The sequence below is a fragment of the Carassius auratus genome, chromosome 31 (assembly GCF_003368295.1).
Source record: "Carassius auratus strain Wakin chromosome 31, ASM336829v1, whole genome shotgun sequence".
NCBI lineage: Eukaryota > Metazoa > Chordata > Actinopteri > Cypriniformes > Cyprinidae > Carassius > Carassius auratus.
Genome location: NC_039273.1, coordinates 26,944,538 through 26,969,716, shown reverse-complemented (window position 1 = coordinate 26,969,716; position 25,179 = coordinate 26,944,538). Strand labels below are relative to the sequence as shown.

The window sequence follows — 25,179 nt, the reverse complement described above, 5'->3', positions numbered from 1 at the left end:
TTGAACATCAAGCTCGGCCTTTGCCTTTTATCCTCGTCTTTGTTTTTCTGATGTTTAAACAAAGCATTTTTGAAACAATTCAGATGAATGCATGACAAGGTCTAACAGAAAACCAAAGCTGCTGCCAAATTCAGAAATGGAAAATTTTAAGAGTTCATTATTTTTATGACCGTTCAGATTGAACAGTAATTGCAAATGCTAAAAGAAAACATTTGTTCATTTAATACACTGGATCTATCTAGTGACTCAGCAACTGTTTGGTTGTCTATGAATGGGAATCTGAGTGCATGTGAGAACTTCAAACACAAGATAATACTACTGTGTCAATAACACTTCATCCTCATTTCCCCCACTTTACCAGAATCCCTCCACAGACACAATATATAACATCTATAAAGTGTCTTATTGCCTGTGTCCGATGCAAAGTTCACTGTCTGTTTACTGACCATCTGATGCATACTGCATAAAAAATGAAAAGAAAAGTACTTACTTGATCTGGCAAGCTCCCATTTGATTGGCTGGATTTATGCAGCTTCCAGGATCAAAATCACACAAGCTGCCAGGAAACAAAATCCTCTTTTCTGACTTGAAATAAGTACAGTACTTTTGGATAGATTTAAATCCTGACCACAGTCTACACATTTTCAGTGTTTTCTCTACCATTGTTTCATGATTTAAAACAACATGATGTACTTTAAATAAACCTGCCTCTAAATGGCACATAAAATCTAAAACTATGACTGGATTAATTTCTTGCTGAACAGACAGTCTTGGCCTGAATAAACTCCAACGTGGACTTAATTCAGATCATTAAAAGTCTGGCTACATGAGACATTTTGAGCGAGTTTTAATGCAATAGTGGTTTAAATATCTTTGGATATTAAGTATTCAAGTTTGAGTTTAATGTCAACTAAAATATTCTTAATTGACAAATGTCTAGAATAAGTGCAAGAATGTCAAATGCTAAATGAGGCAATGAGTTCCAAGCCCTGCAAAGAAGCCAGCATTAAGTCAGTATGATACAGTATATCAATATTAGCACATCTTACTCTAATTAAATTCATATTTGGTCTGGATGCTACTAAATATATATCAAGGCCAAAAGGTGCAAATATGACCTGAGTGATAATGAAGTATTGTACCAAAGCTGGCAGTAATCAGAGAATGCTAATTTAAAGAGGTTAGTTCAATTCAGACTTATAAATATCTGTAATCCCAGAGGAAAACTTTATTGCTCTGAGATTGTGCTTACTGTATATAGCTCAGGAAACTTGGGCAGCATTTATACTGTCAGCCAATTATGATTTTGTATCTGGCACAGATTGGATCTTGTTGAATATGAGACTTGTGTTTGTTTTTCCATCCAATTTGGGACATTTTCAAAATCGTCTTTAAATCATCTGACGAATGATGGACCTTCATTACAGTTTATGCAAATATCTATGTCTAGAGAGCAGAATGACTGATAAAATGCTGTTACATCAAATTTGTAGCAATTTTCAGGCAAGATCAATTTTCTTATTTATTTTTTTTTTTTTCTGAAATCCAGCTTACGTATAACAAACACTGTTTACAATTTTTGAGATGCACTAAATATGATATACACTAAATTGTGGAAAATTATTAAATTAATGAATAAATATTGTGCAAAATGTTGACTTGAAAATAAATTATCAATGTAAAGTATTGACAATAATTTCAAAATAGCCAAATATCATCTGATGACTTTCAGCTGTATTTTCAGTGAATGCTGAATCATATTCAGCTCGATCATATGTCCGGGATGTCGCACGGCTGATAATGAACAGAAACCACTAGATAGATGCATTATGCTTCACATTGCAGTTTTTGTCTCAGTGAACGTCATGACAAAGTGCCTCATGAAGCTCAGTCATTAGCGCTCATCATACATTATAGATATTTGGCTTGTGATCTATTATTTAAGCTCTATTATCGACTGTGGCATGAGTTATTCTGCAGGTATGAAAATAGTTTTTCCATCGTATTCAAAAGGTTAGTTCAACCCCCCAAAAAAGAAAACTCTCATTACTTTCCTTCATGGCGGTACAAACCCGTAAGATTTTCTTTCTAGGGTGGAACACAAAAGAGATGTTTAATAGCAGGTTCATGCTGCTCTTTTCCATGAACGGACAGTGAATGTGGACAGACGCTATCAAAAATGCATAACAAAAGCAGGGTTCCTACACATTTTCCAACTCAAGTTTCCATACTTCTCCAGACTCAGATTTCCAAACCTCTCAGTAGATTTTCAGACTATATTTAATATGAATGGTTTATAGAGCATTATTTTCAGCTTTATTTTTGGTATAGTCATCTGTAAATATTTTTATTTTATTTTCTTATTCATTGATTTTCCCAATAGGCCCTAAAAAAAGAAAAAAATCTTTTGCATGCAAAAAAAATTAGTGTTTTTGTGCCCTCGAGAAACTATTCACATAGGAATTTGTTTCAATTTGTAGTTTTATATATGCTATAAGCGAATTACTTTGTGTGGTCACTGCCATCTTACTATGAAAAAAATGAGAGCATAAATGCACATGAATTAATATAGATCTATTTGCTCAAAATTTGGCTTTCCTTGTGTAGTACCTGTAATATCAAGGCCTAGTTTCCAATTGAATGCATCCTCTGTGGCGAAAAAGAGCACATTGAATTCATTCAGTTGTGTTTCACTAAACCACTAAAGAAGCATTAAACATGCAGCTGAAAACTAAAATATATGAAATAAATGTATTTTCATTAAATGCTTAATTTTCTATTATTGAAACCTAAATAGATGCAAAAGTCTGAAAATGCTAATGTTTTTCCATACTCTGCTTTCTTTTTCTTAATACTTTTCCAGACCTGGAAATTACTCTAATCAAATTCCATCCATCCTAAAATTGGAGATACAGCTTACTCCAACACTATATTCCAACTTATCTTCTGAAGCCATACAGTGGTTTTGTGCTGAACACCGTTGGTTCTTGTGTCTCGCAACATTATGGTATAATGTTATAAGATCTAGAATACAGTGCTTGAATAAAATAAACTAAGATACAGCGCTCTCTTTTTGTCCTCTCTGGAGCGTGGCAGAGTCAGAAACCATTTATATTGATTGTCTGCACTGAACTAACTCTGAACGGCCTAAAAGAACATCTGTGGAATATTCCTCCTTATGATTTAACCTGTAATTATCTTCCAGGTCTAGCAAACACACGATTGAGCCTCTGGGGAAGAAGAGTTTCAGGAAAGAAACAGGTCTCTATAAGAAGCCAAATTCAATCAAAAAAATGTTTCTTTGATAAAACAGATGAAGCACATTAGATGCTCCCTGTGAGTGAGTTTAGAGGGATGCAGAGAAAGACTAAAGTGTGTTATAAGGAGTACATCAAATCATTCTCAGCAGAAAAAAATAATGATTAACTAAATCATAAGACAATATCTGCCGTGTAAAGAAAAACTGAAGAAAAACTATAATACATCTGTAACACAAAAAAGCAGAACAGGCTACAGAACTAAAAATAAAACAATGTATAAAAAAATTTGTTTGCTAATGTTTTAAAAAAAATCAACTTTATATATATATATATATATATATAATATAAAAAATATATATATATAGGCTATATATCACTCTTAATCTGAACAACTCAGCGGTTAAAAGACAAGATTCAGAACACATATATAATATCTCAACCTTAATATCTTCAATATTTTAATAAAAAAAAAAAAAAAAAACTAGTCAAAATCAAAACAGTCATTGAGTCATTTTCAGTGTAGTCATTGTGTCAGCTTGTTCCTAAATTACTATTACATTAAGATGAACAGACAGAAAAGCAGGCATGTGATCCATGATGAATTAACACAGACAGGAGGGTGTGTTTCTATGGTAACACGTGATGAAAGTGAGTGTACGGTCATGTTAAACATGGTCAGGTTATTGACCCAGAAACATCTGTGGAGCAAACCCAGAGAAACGGGGCGCGAGGGACCTGCTGTGTCTGTTCGATGTGACAGCAGGAGGAACACAGCGAGAGAATCAGAGAGACGCTCACATGTGAACCAACATTCAACCGTCTGAAAGATGGAGGAGGATCAGAGATGAGAACAGGAGAAAAACAGGTCCAATCCACACCTGCGACCAAAACATTTCAACACACACAACAACATTAATATCCATATCCGCATGGACATGAACAAACACAAACTACTGTGTGATTCAAATCCAAATGCATTCAAATTTTTTAAATTTCATTTAAAACACTGTATATACAGTACAGAAACATGTTACCATGGAGACCGTTACCATTTCTCCTGCATTGTCCTCTGCATCTCTCTCTCGCTTTACATCAGAAGCACGCAGCACCAGGGTGGAGTCTTTCAGCTTTCTCAAGGACTACTGAAGTGTGTTATTCTCCATGAGAGAGGAGGAATAAAAATGCAAAATATGGTTAAAGAAAATTCAGAACGGATAAAGGAAAACACAGAGGCACTTTACATCAGTGGGGTACAAATGAGTGTCCCGTTAAGGCAATGAAAGCACAGATCTTATGTAAAACCAATAAAGGTAAAATGAACCTTCTCGAAATATTTGCACACCAACTGAAATATTTCAGGTCTTTTATCGTTTTAATACTGATGATTTTGGCATACAGCTCATGAAAACCCAAAATTCCTTGATAAATACATTGTATTCCAATGCATTGATAAAGTAAACTATATATCCAGATTTATAAAAAATAAAAACAAAATATTCTCATGAAACTTTGGCACGTATTCTTCATGAGAATCACAGTATGTCAAAAGCATCACAATTTAGTTCAAATGATATGCAATTAATTGCAAAACCAATGTTTGGTCTAAAACTAGCTTTCCTTACAGCTGCAATTAGTCTAACTGTAAACTTTGTTAGCCATTCAGTTATGCTTATTGCCAGAAAATACATTCAAACATTTCAAACTGTTCATACATGTGCACACGTTTGGTAACAGTGCTGCAGAAACCTCATAAAATTTATGGTTTCACCTCCTAAACTGGATGAACAAAAGTGCAAGATTAAGCACCTCCTTTCACAAACCATTTGTTGAAAAGAAAAATGACTAAGTGTGGCTTTATTAATAATTTAAAGCTTCAATTCCAATTCCAGTACCTTTTTTATAGACATTGCCAACTTTCTAACGAGATTAGTTTTCTGTGCATGCTGTCCATCTCTTTCTCAAGTTCAATGCTCTTTAGAGTGACCTCCAGAAAGCTCTGTGTGACGCTGCTTTGAAAGTTTCATGAGTCAACAGTGATTAATGTTATACGATGAAAAACTCAAGGATCTGAGTGTTGAATAAAGTGTTTTCAGGTTCATACAGAGTACAGTGAGATCCTCCTCATCTATTATCACAGTGTCTGTGACAAACTTTCTCTACAGTGTCAGAGAGCAACAGTAGAGTTCGGGTCTGGAAGACATGCTATTCATCTTCTCCATAGAGAAACTGATTTTTAGGGATAATGTATAAACCCTTTAACACAGGCCGAAGATGAGCTACATTACCCACAGTCCTCAAGTGAGATCCACAAGTCCTGGAATACCTGGAAAGGAACCATTATCAATCCCATTCATCTCAATGGCAGTCATTAACGCCATGTGACTAAATACGCAGGAGCTGTGGGAGAAATGACGTCATGTCAACACTGACCGGCTACTTTAAGAAGCAAGAGTCACAGGAAGTCATCAGTATCTGTGACAGCTGGCAGAGAAGAACATTAAACATAGGCAGGAAGAACATGGGCTTGTGAATTATGAATCCTCAAGGTTAATGAAAAGTGTGGCTTCTTTCCACCCCCATCATTAATAAGACACATGGCCTGAGGAAAACAAGAGACACTGGGACTGTGTGAGGAATCTGCGTACTCAGTACTGCACACCATAAACTGGATACTTCCTACTATTTTCCTAAAAATAGAAGTATTGCAATCATAATGAACCGAGTGGTGTCCGGTTATCAATTCAAAAATAGTTCAATTGATTATTAATTTGATGTTGTGTAAAATTATTGTAACTTCTTGCAGTCCATTGCAATGAGGAGTTGTTAAACACAAATGATATCACTTCCAGTTTATTCCTCTCACTTGAAAGACAAGGTAAAAACACTGCATTGAAAGACTGGACTCTTGTGTTGAACCAGAATAAAGTACATGGGATAATAAAACAGATCCGGTCTTATCAGGCCTTCTGACTCTGTCAGATATGTGATTCTTGGCCTGTCTGCCCTTTCATAATTAATTACACACACAGAGCTTGTTTCTCATCTGTAATGTTGCCAAGTGTGCAGTGAGCTTATCTGCAGGTCATCTGAAACAGCTCAACAATGGCTCTGCTCCAAAGCCTGGTGACCTACACATGAAGCTACTTTTTAAGGCAGCATCATGACTTAAAACACTCATGTCTTAAAACACTGATTTGGCAATCCACAAAACAGCAGCTCGTTCAAAATAGTGCATCAAACAAATAGCACTACACAGGGACCCAGGAGATTCAACTGATTTCAATGTGTTTTGCCAAGGGAACTATTTTCAGTTACACAACGGATACTGAAAAAAATTAATGCCGCTTTTTCAAATGCAAAAATGAAAATTGGATTTTCCAACCATCTTAGACGGTTTCTACCTTTTGCAACTTTACTTATTGTCAGGAGAGCATCTTAAAAATTCCTCATACATAGGCGGTAGGTTGAAGAGTTTAAGATTTAATGCTTGACAAGGTAAAGGAGGTTCAGCAGAACGGAAGGAAACCAGTCAACACAGGGTCAGGTGAACACAACCTGCCATCTTCATCCAGGGAATCACTCGCAGGGCTCTGGGAGCTTGTATGAGTGTAGCTCATCCAATGGGAATGGACAATTGATATTGGTGTTGAAAATTTACTTGCTTCCCAGCACTGGATTTTGGCAAGTCCAGCTTTGAGAGGTTGTGCAACTCAGGAGAGGGCAATACAGGGATGCTATGGAGGAAAACCACTAAAATATCATTATGCACTTGAGACCTATCTAGAACCTTGGGCCCATGAACCACCCACAGCCTGTTCACTTCTCTGATGCATATGTCACAAAAATGAAATAGTTTATATCTGATTGGCTAGCTTAACATAACTTCAAGGAGTCAAAGTGCACCAGGCCACCTGGAAATAAAGTCACATTACCACAGTACCAGGTTAATAAAACTGCTGTTGACAAAGAGCTAAACACTAACGGCATCAAAATGATGCAAGAGAACAAGACCAATCCAGGATGATTCGCTGCACTCCAAGACCATCATGAATACCACTAAGTTGGTGTTGAAGATTCTTGGCACCAACTTACGGTGATACAAATCATTTCTGAGAGATGAATACGCTTGTCAAGAGTCCACAGAGATCAGTTTAATGCCTAGAGTTAGAGAGGGATTGGGTTGGTGGAAAGACCTTCAGCACCCTGGACAGCAGCACACCTTCAGATGCTGGAGGCTGAGAAACCACCAGAGACAACAAGAACAAAATGCTTGTGCTAATAAACAAATTTCAGTCTAACCTGATGGAAGAAGCGGACTGATGTTAAGTGGCCTTGTTCTTTGGAAGAAATCACAGAAAATGTCTCCAGAGAAATCTATTTGTATGCAATAAACAGCACAAGAGTAAAAGGGCCTGCCCTCCTTTTCTAGCCAGTTGGAAACATTTCAATCCAATTTGGGCGTTCAAGTTTGGATGGCACTGGGAAAAGAGCATATTGTTAAAATTTACAAAATGGCAAAAAATCACTTACTGTAAGGTTTTCTTTTCTGCACTGTTTTGGGGAAACCCTGCATAACAGATTTAAACATGGTAAGCTGTGGTGGAAATCATCTACTGTACTACTAAGTTAAGTGAAATAATGAAAAAAATACATTGAAACATGCAATAAAGGCAGGGCATGTGTATGTCAGTAACATCAGTGTTTGATTTCTTTGGAAATTTGTTTTCTACTTGACTTGTGTTTGTTGGATTTTCAAATTTAATTTGCCCCATGATGATACACTTCATTTTACTCAATTTAAATGTACAAAATCTAAAATAAAACCATCAGAATCACCCAATATCACCCACTTTCACAGGTTCATGACTGTTTTACTTCTGCTGACAATGCTCGTTCCTGTTAATCCATCCTTCAGTGCAGACGAGAGGTTTAACTGCTACCATCAGAAAGACACGCTGTTCCTCTGGGGCTTGACCTGATTGGAGGAAAAGGAAATGACATCGTAAGATAGCTGTCGAAGCGAGGGAAATGGAAGAGAAAAGGCAGAGAGAAATCAAGAGCAGAAAATGTGGAAAAACGCAATGCATGCTGCCTTTATTTAAGTCAAATACATTAATTTCCTCTCAAGAGCGTACATCACAGACTTATATTTATCCAAATTAAATTAAAAGCTCCTCTCTTCAATTTTGCATTGATAAAAAGATTCTAATGTTTTGAATGAAATCTGTGTAGACAGATGCATTTAGAGTAATGACCACCACCAAACTAAGCACAAAGTGATGTAGTACACATGCACACAGCACAGTTAAACAGAAAGAGTGTGTAATATGCATGATAATGCCACAGGGTCCATGAATAAGATGATGTGTCCTTGTGCAATGTCATTCTTCTTGGCTCGGGTATCAGCCAGCCATCTCATGCAGGCAAACTCGGAGGTAGAAGAAAGAGAAGACGTTCCAGCAGGCAGCAAAGATTCCTGGCAGCACGACTTGAAACATTGTGCTGGAAGATGCCGGTGGCTAAAGCAGCTCTAAGACAAAGTGAACAGAATTATTCATGATACAGCCCAGTTTTGCCACCAGCTTTTCTCTGAATCCGTCTTCAGTGACTCCAAGAGAGCAGAAAAACGCACTCTTTTTGTTCAGCTGTTTGGTGCACAGCGATGGCGTTAGACAAAACTTACCATGGTAAACCGTTTTAATCAAGCTTATGGCAGTTTTATATTTTCAAATTTGTTTTTTGAAGGCCATTTTAAATGTACTTCACATCTCAATTTAGTTTCAGCAATGCTTTTAGTAGTTGCAGTTTATTTATTTATTTATTTTCATATTTCATAGTTTAGGTTCAGCGATCAAACAGTATGTAAGGATTTTAGAAAAGAAGCCACAGACATGTTTAAGGATGAAAACTATGAAAATAACATCAATTTACAAAATTAAGAAATAATCATGGTGAAAACCAAAATACGGTATCTGTTAAAACATTAGCTACTGTTTTTGGAAGCGCTCTTCAAAATAGATATATTTTCTTGCTTGCATTAAGATAAAAAAATCTATGTAATGCACTATTTTTCACTATTTCATCAGAATTCTAAAATTAAAACATGAATGAAATATTAACTCTCATTAATATTTCCAGGTTGATACCTTTACACCACTCACAAGCAATGTTGCATACCACTGAACTGTGCACTGAACATGCATATCTCACTTAGCAGCGAAAAATGAATTGTCATAAAATATAAATTGTAGTCCTCAGTAAGCAGTATGCTAGTTTTCCAATCTGAACAGAGTCGGTGAGTGTGAGAGTCTCTGACTAAATCGCCATAAGATGCTTCTTAAGACAGAGACGCGACGTCGTGATTAACATACCGGATAAAATCTAAGAGCATACGGCCCGACTGTGGTGCTCTCTTTGTCCAGGCGGGATCAGGCTGCGTGTAAATCAGAGTGATGCCACATTTATACCTCTGCGAGCCCACATCAGATCAGCTTCATCACCTGAACCACAGTTTGGAAGTCCGCTAGGATGCAAAACAAAACCCAATCGAATATTGCTTTTTGAATCAAGTTAGTAAATGCAGACTGTCTTTTTGTTTTTGTTTTAAAAAAGCACACTTACTAACTGGTGCCAAGCTCCACTGGCCCTAAAGTGAACAGTGTCTCTGAGGGAGAGCTGAATCACTCTCATCAGGCTCAAGGTGAGGGAGAACAGGTGCTACTGAACCCCACAGAGCCGCCTGGCACATGACTGGAGCTCCTGGGTCTGTTTCCATCAGACACACACTCACCTGTGAGATCTCCTCACCTGAGCAGCAGAGACGGACGGGACGAGTCCTGTGTCCCGCTGGAGCTGATGGAGGGACAGGCACAAAACCTGCAATTCTGTAATCAACAGAACTTCGTTCTAACATGCTTTTCACACTTACACCCACACAAGACCAGAAATAAGTCACGTCTAAAAGCTAGCTGAATGTAATACATGTAAAAAGACTGTTTAGTAGGAAGCTTTGTGAATGTTGGGCTATATTCCAATTAAAAATGTGCAACTGATCCAAATTTAAGTTGTTAAATAGGGTGCACTCACATGATTAACGATGCAGAATGTGTGAGTTTTCAATGCACCGGTGAGTCGCCAAAGTCCCTTTCATGCAAGGCATATCACTCGGTGGCCATCTTTGAAATGCCTCAAAATATGAGATCGAGAGAAGAGCTGGTGCCGGAGACTTTTAAATATCTAATTTAGACCTTCAACTGACATCAGTGACCGCAGACGGTTTTGTATGGTCAAAAACAACATCAACAATCTGATACCTTTGAAAGGCCTGAAATGAATGGGATTCATACAATCTCGTATTTTAATCTTAATTTTTTTTTTGCTATCTGCGATTCAACAACATTGATTTCCAATTTTGTTTCCCAGCATTGGTTGTACTGCGCCAAATGCTAATAATTTAAACTTTGACCCCTTTGCCATGACCCCCTTGAAGTGTTAGCCAATCAATTCAAATTACAAACGAATTAATTTTATTTTTTTAAGCAATTTTATCAGCACTCAAAAATATTAGGAGAATTTGTGATGAATTCAGTGCAAAATGTAGGAGGATAAGTTTTGGATTTACCTTGAAACAATTTTACATAAGGATTAGCAGGATTTCTGCTGTGATTTTAGATATTTGAAAACCGAATGAATGAAGAACCAGAGAGGTTTTAGCAAAAGCATGTTTAATTTCTCCTTGATACTTATTTACAAGTAGTAAATCTGAGGAAAAAAAAAAAAACATTTACATATGAATAGATAGCAGTGACAGTCTGAGTCCTCAATCATAATTGTTCAAATGTCTTTTGTTATTTTAGTTCCAACAACAACTGTCTTCCTTCATCTCTGCTTTTTTTTCTGGTCTGAAGGACAGATACTTCATTATTACTTTTCAGAAATTACAGGAAAGAAAAAGAAAAAGAGGGATGAGGTTAGACATGATAGCTTTCGCATCCGTGCCTCAGTATTACTGCATGTCATCAACGCGGACCTTCACAGACATCTGGAGTTAAAGAGCAGATTCATGAAAACTGTAGAAGATATTATAGCAATGTACGAAAGGAAAGCAGAGAACACTCCAAAAGCACCAGTTTAGACACATTTCAATCTAAGAAACACGACAACAGGATCAAAATAAAAAATAAATTAAATCACAACTTCTCTTTTGTACAAGTGATTTTAAAGTTGGGTGTAAACATTGAGAGTCCCTGGGAAGAAGCGCAACCCAAATGTCCAGAACGTCACCAGTGAGTCCAGTCTCTGGTCGAGAGACAAACTCAAGAGTGAAAGGAAGATCCTGAGATGTTTCGAACTCATTTTAAATCATGTGACATCAAATCAGACTGATTAGAAGATCAACAGGCTGTCCACTCCATTTACACTGACCGAAAACACCAACACCACCTCCATCAGTCTAAATCAACCGATACAGAATTGATTGTGCAAAGTGAAGATATGCACCAATCCGCTGACAGCACAAGGTTATTGCATGAAGATTATGTAGATCTGTCAAAACAAACCAGTCGAGCAGGAAGAAAGCCAAACCGGCAAAGTTGAAACTTCAGTGTCAATATAAAGTCTGTTTTTCTTCTTTTTGTCTGTGGTTAAAAGTGAATGATGTCACTGAGGACCATGATGATGTCACCTGACAGTAGAGCTGGTTACTTTAGTTACAGTAAAACCATTAAACCGGTTCACACCAAGAATGATAACTTTAACCATTCCATATTTGGAATCACTTTCAAATTCAAATGTATCTTTATAGCTGATGAACAATAAAAACGTACAGCAAGTCAAAGTCTTCCCATTTAAAGTGTGCATTGCAATTTTATAAACAAAACATCATAGAAGTGCACATTTAAATTATGCAATATTATTGGATGCTAATATAGTTATCATTCTTAATATGAACTTGACTTTAATTTGATATTTTGGTAAAATAAGCCGTAGAAACCCCGTGAAAAGGCCTGATGAGTATGGTTTACATCTGCTGGCGTATTTCCAATTAAAATAGATCCATTTCATTACTTTACAAAACAGTTAATAGCTTTTATTTAGCAATTTTTGTTGTAGCTTATAACAAGATCTTCAATGTTTTTGGACTGGTTTTCCTGGAAGAAAAACACTGCAATTTTTTAATGCTAAAGGTAAACCAGCTAAAATTTAATTTGTTCATTTTTTACTCAAATCTAAGCGACATGTTGATCTCACGAGCTCTTCGAGTTAAATCTGATGTGAGAAACTGGCCAAAAACTTCAGAAGAGACTCATTGAGAACATGGAAGATCGATTAAACATCTCGTACCACTTTATGAAGCACTGAAACATTGGCTCATAAATGATGAATCTCATGTTCAAGAGGAAACAACAGAGTTTGACAAACGAGATGTCTCCTCTTAAAGTGATCAATGAAAGCCGAGCGATGGAGTCTGAATCAATCAGGCCCATCTCATTAAAAACAAAAGACCAGTTCTCTTTTCTGATCACGGAGGCTGAAGGCCTGATGAACGATCGTATCGACACGCCGCAGAAACACTGACTCATGCATCTGAAACTATTCACTCGGCCTCCTTTTCAATCATTTATTTCAGCTCAGTCTCACTAAACCTAGTGATTTCTGCTGAAAGACGAGGAGGATGAACGCGTTTAATGAGGGAGCTGATTCAGCTAAAATCAAGAGGAGCATCTGATGAATCCGTGATTAAAGCTTTGCTTTAAAGAAACAGTTCAGTCAAAATTTAAAAAAGTATCATTTTTGGATGAAATATTTCTCCTGTCATCATTTTATTTTTCATTCAGAGCACATTGCTACTTCACAAACCCTTTTTATTTTAGCATCAAACAACATTCAAATAAAACATGGCACAGGACAATATTTTTAGTTATGTTTTCCTTCTTTTTGTCATTTGTGTAATGTCAAATTCACCTTCGTCAACACACCTGTGTGTAAAGGTTAAATGAAGCGCCCCGTTGCGTTTCCTGACCTGAAACGGGACGTGGTGTGCACGAGATGGAGGCAGTTGCTCGTTGATTCTGTAAACTGTGCAAATTCAGCAGAAACACAAGTGGCAGAGAAAGCGGAGCGTCGATAACATATGTACAAAATAATAAACATAGTAAACACAATCAGATTCGAGTGTCCTTTGATCCGTCGCGATCATTGGCTCGTGACACGGTCACATGACTTCAGCAGAGGTCCCATACGTCCTCATTGTCTCTTCAAAGCAGGAAAGAGCGTCTTTGTCCAACAACGCAAAATCTACACCACCTACATTCAGCGTTGTGAATCTGTCCTGGTGTAAAAACACACACACACACACACACGGAGGTGTCCAGTCCCGATCAGCTGGAGAGAGCCATGGTGTCGATCACCTGCTCCAGTTTAGCCCTCAGTCTCTGTCGACGCGACTGTTCATCTCTCTCCAGCGCCGACAGGATCTACACACAACGAGAAAACACTGAATTCAGAGACACATCAGACGGAGAGCGTTCTGACGCCTGAGCTGTGTTCGCTTCTCACCTCGTCCTTGTATTTGGTGATGTAGGAGAAGATCTCGTGCAGCGCGCTCATACTGTTGAACTGTTTTAAATGCAGACGCGACTGTTCGGCCAGATACGCGCTCATGTCCTGATCACTGATCGCAGGCATCCGCGAGATATCAGAGTAATACCTGCACAACACACACACAGCAGATCAAACAGGTCAATCCAGACGTCCTTTACACTGAAGATTTCATATTCTACACTTTATAGCATTCGATTTCTTATATGTTCAATTATAGTGGTCTCTAGCACCAAAAACAATGGTTTCTGAATTAACTTTTTTTTAAGTTTGGGGTCAGTATGATTGTTTTTTGTTTTAATTAAATTCAAAAGTGCCAGTAAATACATGAATAATGCTACAAAAGATTTCTATTTCAAATAAATACTGTTCTTTTGAACTTTCTATTCATCTGAGAATCCTGAAAAATAAAATGCATCACAGAAATATTGTGCAGCACGACTGTGTTCAACACTGATGATAATCAGAAATGTTTCTTGAGCAGTAAATGATCATATTTTCATGATTTCTGAAGATCATGTGACACTGAAGACTGGAGGAATGATGCTGAAAATACTAACAGAAATAATTACACTTTAACAGAATTTCACATAGAACAGCTATTTTAATTTGTAATATTTCAGATTTATTATTATTATTATTATTATATAACTGCAGTCTTTGTGAGCAGAACCAACCCCAAACCTTCAAACAAAACTGTAAAACAACTACATATACATATTTAGTCAACATTTTAATGATATTCAACATGCAAACTATTTAAATGTGGAATCAAATTTAATAAATTTTTCAAATTAGACACTATTAAGATGTCTTTAATGCAAAACTAGTCTAAAGACAGCTCAGATAAAAAGTGCAAAATCATCCACGATGCATTGCAAATACATGCTATGAGGATGAAATATAGCATCCGACGTTGCAGACGCAGCTAGCAGCATGCAGTTTTTAAAGTATAAACTAAAATATCCCGTGCAATGAAATATAGAGTACCTCTCCACCCAGTTCTTGTAGTTGGGGATGTCTTTAGCGTACAGCAGCTTGTTGGAGGGCGAGTCTTTGCCCAGCTTGTGTTCTGACGTGGAGCAGGAGTCCATGAAGGTCTGAGCCACGACGGACAGACACGCGTCTGTAATGCTGTTCTTGTGAATGTCGAACACAAACTGCGGGTTCTTGATCACGTTCACCCAGAACCTCAACGGCAAGCTGCAGACAAAGAGGAACGGCGATCAAACACTACCAGAGGATGGAGAGATGTAGCTCCTCATCGAGACACACAGACTCACCAGTTGCTCTTCCACGTGTGTCTGACATCAGGGTCTGATATCATGTGTCGGTCCGCCTGCTCGTCTAAGAAGTCAAACATGTATTTGATGGCCAGGGGAAGAGCGCTGCCCCGGTGGGCCGTACTGAAGATGGTCTCAAACAGGTCGTCTACAAACTTCTGCAGTGTCCCCTGTGAGAGACGGTAATCAAGGCAATGTTTTTTACACTGCAAATAAACTGAGGCATAATGTTTAATCACTGCACTATTATAACAAGACATAGTGATACACAGAAATATTCACAGCATTTTTTTTTTTTTTATATAATAATGAAAAGTCACAGATTTTTTTTTTATGCCATAGATGAATGATTTTGAGCGATGAACAGATTCATGCAAACATTTATGAAACTTACTGTACCGGCTCAACTAATGTGACTAAAGTATAAATCAGAGATGCTATTCAAACATCTCTTCATGCAAAACCTTTTTCTTTTAGAAACTTATTGCAAAATCATTGCAACGTCCACAACGCAATTTTATATTACAAGCAAAAACATTGTTGACTATACTGTAAATATACACTTGTTAAAGTATTTATGTCTCATTCTCCAGAAAACGTATCTAAATCTTAAATTAAGATACATTTACTTTGGAAGCAGTCACATTCAAGTCCCAGCTGGGTCAGAAAAATGTTGATTAATCTCTAATGTGGTTTTGCTTTAGTCTTGATTTAAGGATGTTTAGATGTTTGTCCAGGAAACTAGACGTGTTTTTTGCAGAGTATGATGCTCATGATGCGACACCGTTACATAACGCAGTGACGTTCATGTATTTTAAATGTCTCCGGTGAACAGACAGTGACTGGAGCAGATGCACGTGTTCTTCACATGAACATTATATATTTGCAGAGAAATGCAGCAGGTTTGAGTCCAGATATCTGTGTCGTGTCAGACGGAGACGGAGCACAGGACGGATAAAGAGACCGTTTTTCCCAAACCGCTCAATAAGCAAAGGTCACTGGTCTAATTAAGATACAGTTCTCCATGAGAGTGGGAGCACTGGTAAATGTTAATGAGCAACTAGTCATTCACACACTAACTGTCTAAAGGTCAACACTAACTGTCTGAGGACATCAGCGAAGAAAATCAGACACGTGCTTCAAAAGTGAGCCAATTAGTGTTTGTCAAGACGGAGAACATTAGCCACAGATTTCACTGTCCTCATCCTAAACACTCCTGCCTGAGAAATACATCAGGACAATGGAGCAAAAACTGTGTGACGGCGTTGATACAAATATTAGTATAAATATAAAACTATTATTAAAAATTGGGTTACACTTTATTTTAAGGTGGCGTTGTTGCTGTGTAATTATACATATAAGTGCTGAGTAATATTAATTAACTAGATGTACTTACTATATGGTTAGGGGTTAGGATTAGGGTTTGAATTTTGGTTTGCATAATTAATTGTTGTTATAATAGTAAGTACATGCAACATGTGTAACACGGATACCTTTAAATCAAGTGTTACCAAAAATAGCGTTTGTTCAGTGAAATAAAGCTAAAAAAGCAAATAAATATTAAATGAAAAAAATATATAATAATAAATTAATTAATTAATGGAAATAATACATATTGCATTTTTAACTAAACAAAATAAATTTTAAGTCAGAGTACTAAAAATTCTGAAACTAAAAAATGTGTATTTTTAGAAATGCAGCTTTAATGTATAAAATAATAAAACGAGAAATAATAAAAACTTTTGTGCAAAACCACATTAAAAATGACTAAAATTTTAAATGATAATAATAATAATAAACAGATTATATATATAACATCTGAAAATATAAAAATTAAACATAAAAAATATGAATAAGTACTATATTAGTGTGTAAATGATATATGATAATGAAAGCAATACAAAGTATCCCACAATGCAATGCGTCTGACTCCGCCTTCTAATTTGCCGTGTAATAAGCGATGTTGTTATCTATTATTCTGAACAGCTTTGATAGCAGGCGTCTCTCTCCTCACCTTGGTGGCCAGCAGACGCGTCAGGTAGATCTCAGAGACCATCTTGCTGCCGCGGTCGCCCTCCCTCTGGTCCGGATGGTCGTGGTTCTTCACCAGGTGCCAGAGTTTGGTGCCGCTCTCCAGGTCTGGCGTGATCATGGGCGTCCGCGAGCGAAGGCTGTCCGGACTGCTGGCCGTCCTCAGCATGCTCTCTGTGCACACAAACACGACGGGTTACTAAAATGTGTTTCAGATAACTCTTGAATAGATTCAGGGTTCAGACAGAAATAACTTTCATTATAACTTCATGAGAATTTGGGGGGAAATGCATGAGGATTGGAGAAAGATTATAATTAAGAGTCACATTTAAGGGGAGTAACATAGTCCAAAATCTAGTGATTATATCATCTAGTGATAAAAAAACATGAGGATATCTTTTCTCTCTCTTCCTTCCTGACTCACAAACACAGATTTAGGATTTCATAACCATTTCCATTCTGTCTGAAGTTCTCGACCGCTGAGTTCAACACACAGCAACACAAACACACGGCAAAGAGAAACAGACGGAAAAAGACAGAAAGGCTATGTTTGGAATAAAACCGACTACTATGGTAATGATTACTGCATACTGCATGGTGTATTCTGTACACTACCTTCTATTATTATTATTTTATTTTTTTACCATTTGTATTCATTTCTGTGTACACTCTTTCAAACATTTAAATGTATGCAGATTAATTCCAGTTTGTTACACTGGCAATGAAATGTTGACTTGGAAACTAACTGTAATAAATAAGTCTGAGTAGTAAAAATACTAACATTTTAAAAAGATGATGTGCTTAACTGAACACACACACACACACACACTCACACACATATATATATATATATATATATATATATATATATATATATATATATATATATTCTAGCAATATGAGGTCAAGTATGATCCACTGCATTATGGGATACAGTATTTCATGCTCTGATTTTATACTGCATGCTTGTATTCCTCTAGTGCTAGAGAAGCACTGATCTCTCTCTCTCTCTCTCTCTCTCTCTCTCTCTCTCTCCATCTCTCTCTCTCTCTGTCTCTCCATCTCTCTCTCTCTCTCTCTCTCTCTCTCTCTCTCTCACCGTATCTGCTGAGGGATTTGGTGAACGTTGAGGAGTTGGAGATGTTGTAGGCGGAGTTCTGCTTGGGAACCAATGCGATCGCTGACCCGTCTGTTACCTAGACAACAGACAGATTGGTACAGACAGTGTCTATTACTGACACAAATACAGGAGACAATCTCAGCATTTTTATTACGGGCACCAATCAAGTCAAGCTACTGAAAACAGAAAATTATATGATATGAAATTCTAATTTTGCAAAGTCAAACAGGTAAAAATCTATCTTGTAAAATTACTGTTTGGATATTGGTTCAATTCTATAATGTAAAATATTCTGTATTGTAAAGAACTTTGTAAACATGAAAAAAATTTAAAAATCTTCAATGTAAGGATAATCGTAAAATTCCAGATTCTCAAATTCTACAGCTTTAAGTTATAATTTAAGTCATGATCTCAGTTACCAGCTTTTATTCTAAATGAATTCTATATTGTAAAACTATAAATTTGTCATGACATGGTGTACAAATCAATTTAATGAAATGAAAATTTTTAAAATTCTTCACGGTTTTTTTAATGTTGCAATTTTTTTAAACATGCAAAATTCTAGATTCTAATTTCTAGAGCTTTTTGCAAGCTCAGATTATCAGCCGTTAATTGTAAATATAAAACTATTCTATACAATTCTGTACAATTCTATTTTGTAAAATTACAATTTTGTATACAAAAAAAATAGTAAATATATACTTATAACTTCAGTCATCTGCCATAAATTCTACATAAATTGTTAAAACTGCAATTTTGTAAAAATGAATATGAACATATAGAAATCTATTTTTTTAAATTAAAATTTTGTAAACAGGAAAATATACAATTCTTTAAATGTTACATTTATATATTAAAAAAAAATCTAAAAAACTAATTTGAAAACAGACTTCTTTCAGTAGTGTAAGCAATAATATAAAAATATAAATATCAATCATTCTGTTTCAGTGCACCTCACCAGTCTAGCTTTTGTGGTTCCTATAGTTACCTGCTCGTGCGCTGTGTGTTAAAATGTTTCAACTGTTACCTAGTAACTTGATGAGGGGTTGCCATGGTTACTGGGCAGCGGGGTGTAGAGGTGTTGCCATAGTAACCAGGCGGAGGATGCTGCGGTTACCTGATAGTGTGCCAGCGTGTTGAGACGCTTCCAGTCGTTGTCGATCTTCGTGGTGACGTCCTCGTCCTGGAGAATGATTCGAGCCATACGACCCTGACGCCACTCTGAGCAGAGAACACACACACACACCAAAATCAGCCATGGGGTTACAATCCAGCGACTGGAAAATATGTTTGTAGCTGCTTATTTGTGGTGTTCCCAGCTGGTGGGGTTAAGGTCGTGCATCTAGACCACACTGTGACCACAATAAACCACAGCTTGGTTTTCCAGCATTCATCATGTTCATACCGAGGTCCATGTCTCCCACTTTGGGCCGCTGTGAGTACGGAGTGCCTTTGAAGACGGCGTCCAGCAGCTTCTCTTTGACCTGTGTGATGGTGTCGCAGTTCAGGCACTTAACGCTGACCTCGGCTGCGTTCTCAATCTCTGGGTTAATGCAGTTCAGCGTCTGCAGAGCAGAAACATATTGAAGATTATTAGAAAACCTTCCCACTTACATGAATCACATACAGTCTGTCTACAGAAAACAAAACGTATACAATAAACCTTTTCAAATAGAGCAGAATGAAATATCTGTTTTTAACACTAGTAACCACTATACCATGGAAGCCCGGTTTCACCACTGAATTAAACTCAAATTGATTTTTTTTTTTCCCTACAATTTGGAATTGCGAGATATAAAAACATTTTTTTTATTTTTTTTTTTTTTTTTTTTTATAAGTATTTTCCTAGAATTTTTTTTTTTTTCTGAGAATTGGACTTTATAATTAAAAAATCAGTTGCGTGATATAAATTCACAATTGCAAGAAAAAAGTAAAAAAAATATATATATATATACAGTGGTGGAAATGGGCTTGCATGCAATACAGAAAACTATAACAAGATGCAATACAATAGATATGTGTTTCTGACTCATTCAAAACCCTTCCTAACTGATTTCGAGTCAGAACTGACCACTGTTTTGTAGTCGATCTGTTGTCGGATGAGTTTGTCTTCGCTGAGCGAGTATCTGGCCTCTCCGGTGATGGCATCTATCGGCCCTTTTTCCATCTGCTGCTTTATAGCACAATACAGCATGAAGAGAGGCTCGCCTGCACACTCCTGAACACACACACACACACACACACACACAGCACAGATAGAAGAGTGAGATTAGACCTCAGAATAACGCGTGAACACACTCAATGCAAACACATGCATATTTATATCATCACAGAAAATATTCATGTCCTAAAACAGCCCCAAATCCACACCCATAACTCATGCACACACACACGTCTGACTCTAGGAGGAGCTGTGACAAGCCAGTTCATGTTTTTGTTTCTAAATCAGGGCTGTATAAGGTAAATGAATCCTTCATTTTCTCCATTTCATCCCTGGAAGGCAGCATTTTGAGTTTCACACAGCAGAGATATCAAGAGCCTACGACTGATCATCGTGGGATGGCATGCAATTTTTATATTTTGTGAGAACTGAAGGTGGTACTATAATAATTGTTCATTTATGTGAAAATAACTATTGTATGTGCCTGAAATGGTATCAAACCTTTTATTCTGAATCATTTGAAACAACAGCTTTTTCCTACTGAACTCTTCTGTAGTTAAAGGGATAGTTCACCCAAAAATAAAAATTCGGTCATAATTTACTGTAGTTTCTTTCTTCTGTTAAATATATAAGATATTCTGAAAACTGTGGGTAATCAGACAGTTTCTGGTTCCCTTTGACTTCCACAGTATGGAAAAAAATACTATGAAACTCAATTTAGTTACCAGCAACTGTTTCGAACGACTTAAAAGATGTCAATTTTCATTTTGGGATGAACTATCCCTTTAAGGGCTTTCAAATACATCACAACTTGCATGATATTAGGGGTTTGTTGGAAGTCATGAATTATTTCTTTATTTGAAATAATTGATTTCTAAACCCATTTGACATGTTTGAGCTAATTAAATGTTTAGGTGTGGCCTATGACTCTCAAACTCAATCCGGGGAGGTGTCCCAAAAGACACCAACCCTGTGGTCCTGGGGGCCGTTATAACTGAAGTGTACCCACATACCGTGATTGAGGAAGTTGGATAACGGTGTCTGCAGCACCTATTCTTCCAATTCTGCCAATTGTGATCATTTTCTCCACTTTGCTGATGATTGACGCTTGTGGATATATTTTTACTCGTCGCTCTCACTTTCATTCTGCACATTTCACAGCACTCCACCGCTTTTAAAACCACCTCATGAGACCATGAGATGAGTGCAGAACAGACAAGTCACAGACTGTTAGAGACGTCACGCCCCATTTTTATTTCTGATGGGTTGTACATCTACTCCAGCCACTTCACTTTCTCTTTCACCCATCACAAACCTCCCGATTTCATTACAGATTTAAAGTAATTCTGGTCTTCATATTTGGTTTCTAATCACATATACTGTATATGCACATTATGTAAAATTATTTAATTTTACCATTACACGGATCTAAAATAACCCATGCAAAGTAAACATGCAATGTAGTATTTAACATCACTAAACTTTACTTTAGCCACTTTACTTTCCCGTTCAAACATCTCACTAATAATCACAAAAAAAAAAAAAAGAAAAAAAAAAAAATCACATTTTAATTGGATTAGATTAATTAATTGGTCTTCGTATTTGGTTTCTCACATTATGTAAAATAATTCCACTGTAACAAACTGACTGATCTCAAATAAACCAATCAAAGAAAAAGTTGCTGTGTATCAATGGATTTCAGCAAAAAAAAAAAAAAAAAATATATATATATATATTTTTTTTATTATTATTTAGTAAATGTCTGATGTATTAAAAATTAATTGCAAGCTATAGCACTGTGCAGGATTCATTGTTTCTGCGAGACTATTTCAATTTAATTCCATTTACTTAAGTTGACGTATTTAAAATAAATTAAATGAGAAATTAATAAATTATTAAAAGTGTTATTTAACTAATATTACATTTTTATTTTATTAATTACAATTTAATTATTTTGTTGTTGTTGCTAAAAAATAACCTTACAACTTATTAGTCTGTTAAAAACGTTTTCTACCAAAACAGACCGTACCTTTCTAGTCAGTTACGATGTAAACCACAGCAGAAAATCAATTCAAAGTTTAGAGAGGAGTTTATTGCTTCTGTAATATCCTGAAGATCTAACGTGCAACTCCTACAAAAATAAATAAGACAAAACACAGAACTCCTGCGCCTCCCAGGAGCGTCAGCCGTATAAAAGCAGCTGTTTAGACGTGGAAATGAGCTGTGGGCCGTGTGAACAGACGAGCGATGAAGGGTTAACACAAGGCTAATGGCTGTGGAGGAGAGAGCTGGAGAAACACTTCAGAGCATGATGTGTGTCAAACAGCCAATCACACGCCTCCTCTCCACGTTTGGCTCAGACTCTTCCTCCTACACACATTCTCTGGCTTTCATCATTCACAACTGCTGCTCTTCTGGTCTCCGTCTCACTAATGTGATCATCATCGTCCTTCTATCAGTCCCGTCTGTCTCCTGAGAGTGTCTCTCTGTTGTCTGAAGCAAATGTGCCGAAATGAGAGCACAAAACACCACAATATCAGTGCACTCGGCTTTAAAACCGTGAAACCAAATTTTGTGTTTGTATAGTGGTTAAAATATCCTCGTGTCTCAGCTCAACATGCAGAAGAAAATAAATAAAAATGTAATGCTGTTTTCAAAACATCAGCACAGCTGATCCAACCAATGGCTAGTGTTTGTGGGCGGGGCTATTGGTTTAACTGACCAATGGCACAAGGGGGGTGTGTTCAGGAACCAACTTCACAATATGTGACATTATTAAAGTTAAATGCATCGCAAAAGCCGCTTCTTTAAGGCTCAAGGCTAATTACCCAAAGTAATTAAACTGTATAAGACAACTTTAATCAGCGGCGCTCGTGCTCTCAGGTGAAAACACAATGACAAACAGCTGCGTGCGACTCCTGTTGGATGTTTGTTGTCTCTCATGTCCCTCACTGGGATCCGTAGCGGCCCATCCATATGCTGGCCCTGCCACGCTGGGCTCATTAGCACAGGGGATAATTAAACACACAGCTGTTAATGAGCAGCAGGAGACGACACACACACACACACTCCAGTGTGTTTATGGATGCGATTTATATTAATGCAGGTTCTTAAAGATCGTGATAATGAACTTCCCCTGAGGGAACGATAACGTACATCTGTCTATCTTGTATCTGAAATCACAAACTAACTCAAGGTGAAATAATAATACAACAGCAACATGATCACACACAGAGAGTGTGTCTGGACTTCAAACACGCAATCAAAAACCAATCGCTTTTATTAATTCACCATGATCCTGTTGAAAAACACATCTTAAACCCGCCTGAAGTGGCTCACTGGCTTCAGTTATAGTTAAGTCAACGTTTTTGTCTGTTGAAGAAAATTTCCTTTTCATTTGTTCAATATTTTGTTGTCATACTCATTTGTTTTAGTTAATTTTACTGTAATGGTTTTTCGTTTTAACAGTTGATGCAAATATCAAAATTAAAAACAAAAATACTACAATTTATCCACATTTCCAAACAAACAAAAGTTTGGGGTCTGTAAGATTTTTAAATGTTTTTGAAAAAATATCTTCTGCTCACTAAGGATGGGTTTATTTGATACAAAAAATACAGTAAAAACTACAAAAACTGTGAAATATTATTCAAATTTCAAAATACTGTTTTCTGTGTGAATAGATTGTAAAATGTAATTTATTTCTGTGATGCTCCGCTGTATTTTCAGCATCATTCCTCCAGTCTTCAGTGTTCTTCAGAAATCAGAATAATATGATGATTTACTGCTCGAGAAACATTTCTAATCATTATAAGTGTAGAACACAGTTGTGATGCTTCATATTTTTGTGGAAACTGTGCCACATTTTATTTTTCAGGATTCACAGATGAATAGAAAGTAAAAAAAAAAGCGTCATTTATTTGAAATAAATCTTTTGTAACATTAAAAATCCCTTTACTGTCACTTTTGATTAATTGAATGCATCCTTGAAGAATAATATGGTAATGTGCAAATGTAAATAAAGGCATTGATATAGCATAAATATTATTGTGTCAACCAAAATATAAACAGAACATGTGACAAAACCTCTGTGAAACCAGTAAACCAGACCAGAGGAAGACCAGCAAACCTATTTCTTGTTAGCATACAGTGAGGAAACACTGTTATCCAGTTCCTTCCACTCACCTTCAGAAACTTGTAGAGGAGGAAAGTAAACCAGTTTGTTAGCATCTTCTCAGCCACAGATTCGGTCCTGAGGAGGAAACAGTAAAAAATAAATGTCAAGGATTTATTTACTTGTGTACCGGAGTCCAGAGAGAGATGCTTAGAAGGCGTCTTAACTCCCCAATCTCCCAAACAGACATTCCCATAACCAACATCTTTCAGCGGGATGTTGAATTAAACTCCCATTTGACATCAAAGTGCCCGGCTGAATTATTACTTCAAACCCTCAAAGCACACACGCAAAGCAAAGCAAACTAAACTTTATTAAGAAAACACCAATTAAAAATATTCCATATCTTCTGTCATTAAACAGAAACCTGGCGCAGTCCCTGGGAATGAGGCTAATTACACGGCCTGGTAATTAACGGACCTTATTAGTGCTAATCTGCTCACGGCGTGCGAGAGGAGGCGTAGGCGAGGAATCTGGTGAAGTATGTTTGTTTTTACCATCTCTGCTGAATTATTCACTCGTTCTGACGCCGAGACAGAGGAAAAGTAGAA

The 25,179-nt window shown here is 36.8% G+C and overlaps 1 protein-coding gene across 1 annotated transcript in view; it reads right to left on the bottom strand.

Annotated features, from left to right (window-relative positions):
* Positions 1 to 10,967: 10,967 nt before the first annotated feature.
* Positions 10,968 to 25,179, bottom strand: part of LOC113051011 (plexin-A1-like) — a 103,410-nt gene continuing 89,198 nt past the window's right edge. The window contains exons 23-32 of the mRNA XM_026214585.1: positions 24,640 to 24,706; positions 20,365 to 20,511; positions 19,699 to 19,858; positions 19,411 to 19,514; positions 18,273 to 18,369; positions 17,157 to 17,347; positions 15,143 to 15,312; positions 14,850 to 15,062; positions 13,818 to 13,968; positions 10,968 to 13,735 (exon numbers count right to left, since the gene is read on the bottom strand). Coding sequence (XP_026070370.1) covers positions 13,640 to 13,735; positions 13,818 to 13,968; positions 14,850 to 15,062; positions 15,143 to 15,312; positions 17,157 to 17,347; positions 18,273 to 18,369; positions 19,411 to 19,514; positions 19,699 to 19,858; positions 20,365 to 20,511; positions 24,640 to 24,706 — 1,396 coding nt within the window. The 3' untranslated portion in view covers positions 10,968 to 13,639. The remainder of the gene's footprint in view (positions 13,736 to 13,817; positions 13,969 to 14,849; positions 15,063 to 15,142; positions 15,313 to 17,156; positions 17,348 to 18,272; positions 18,370 to 19,410; positions 19,515 to 19,698; positions 19,859 to 20,364; positions 20,512 to 24,639; positions 24,707 to 25,179) is intronic.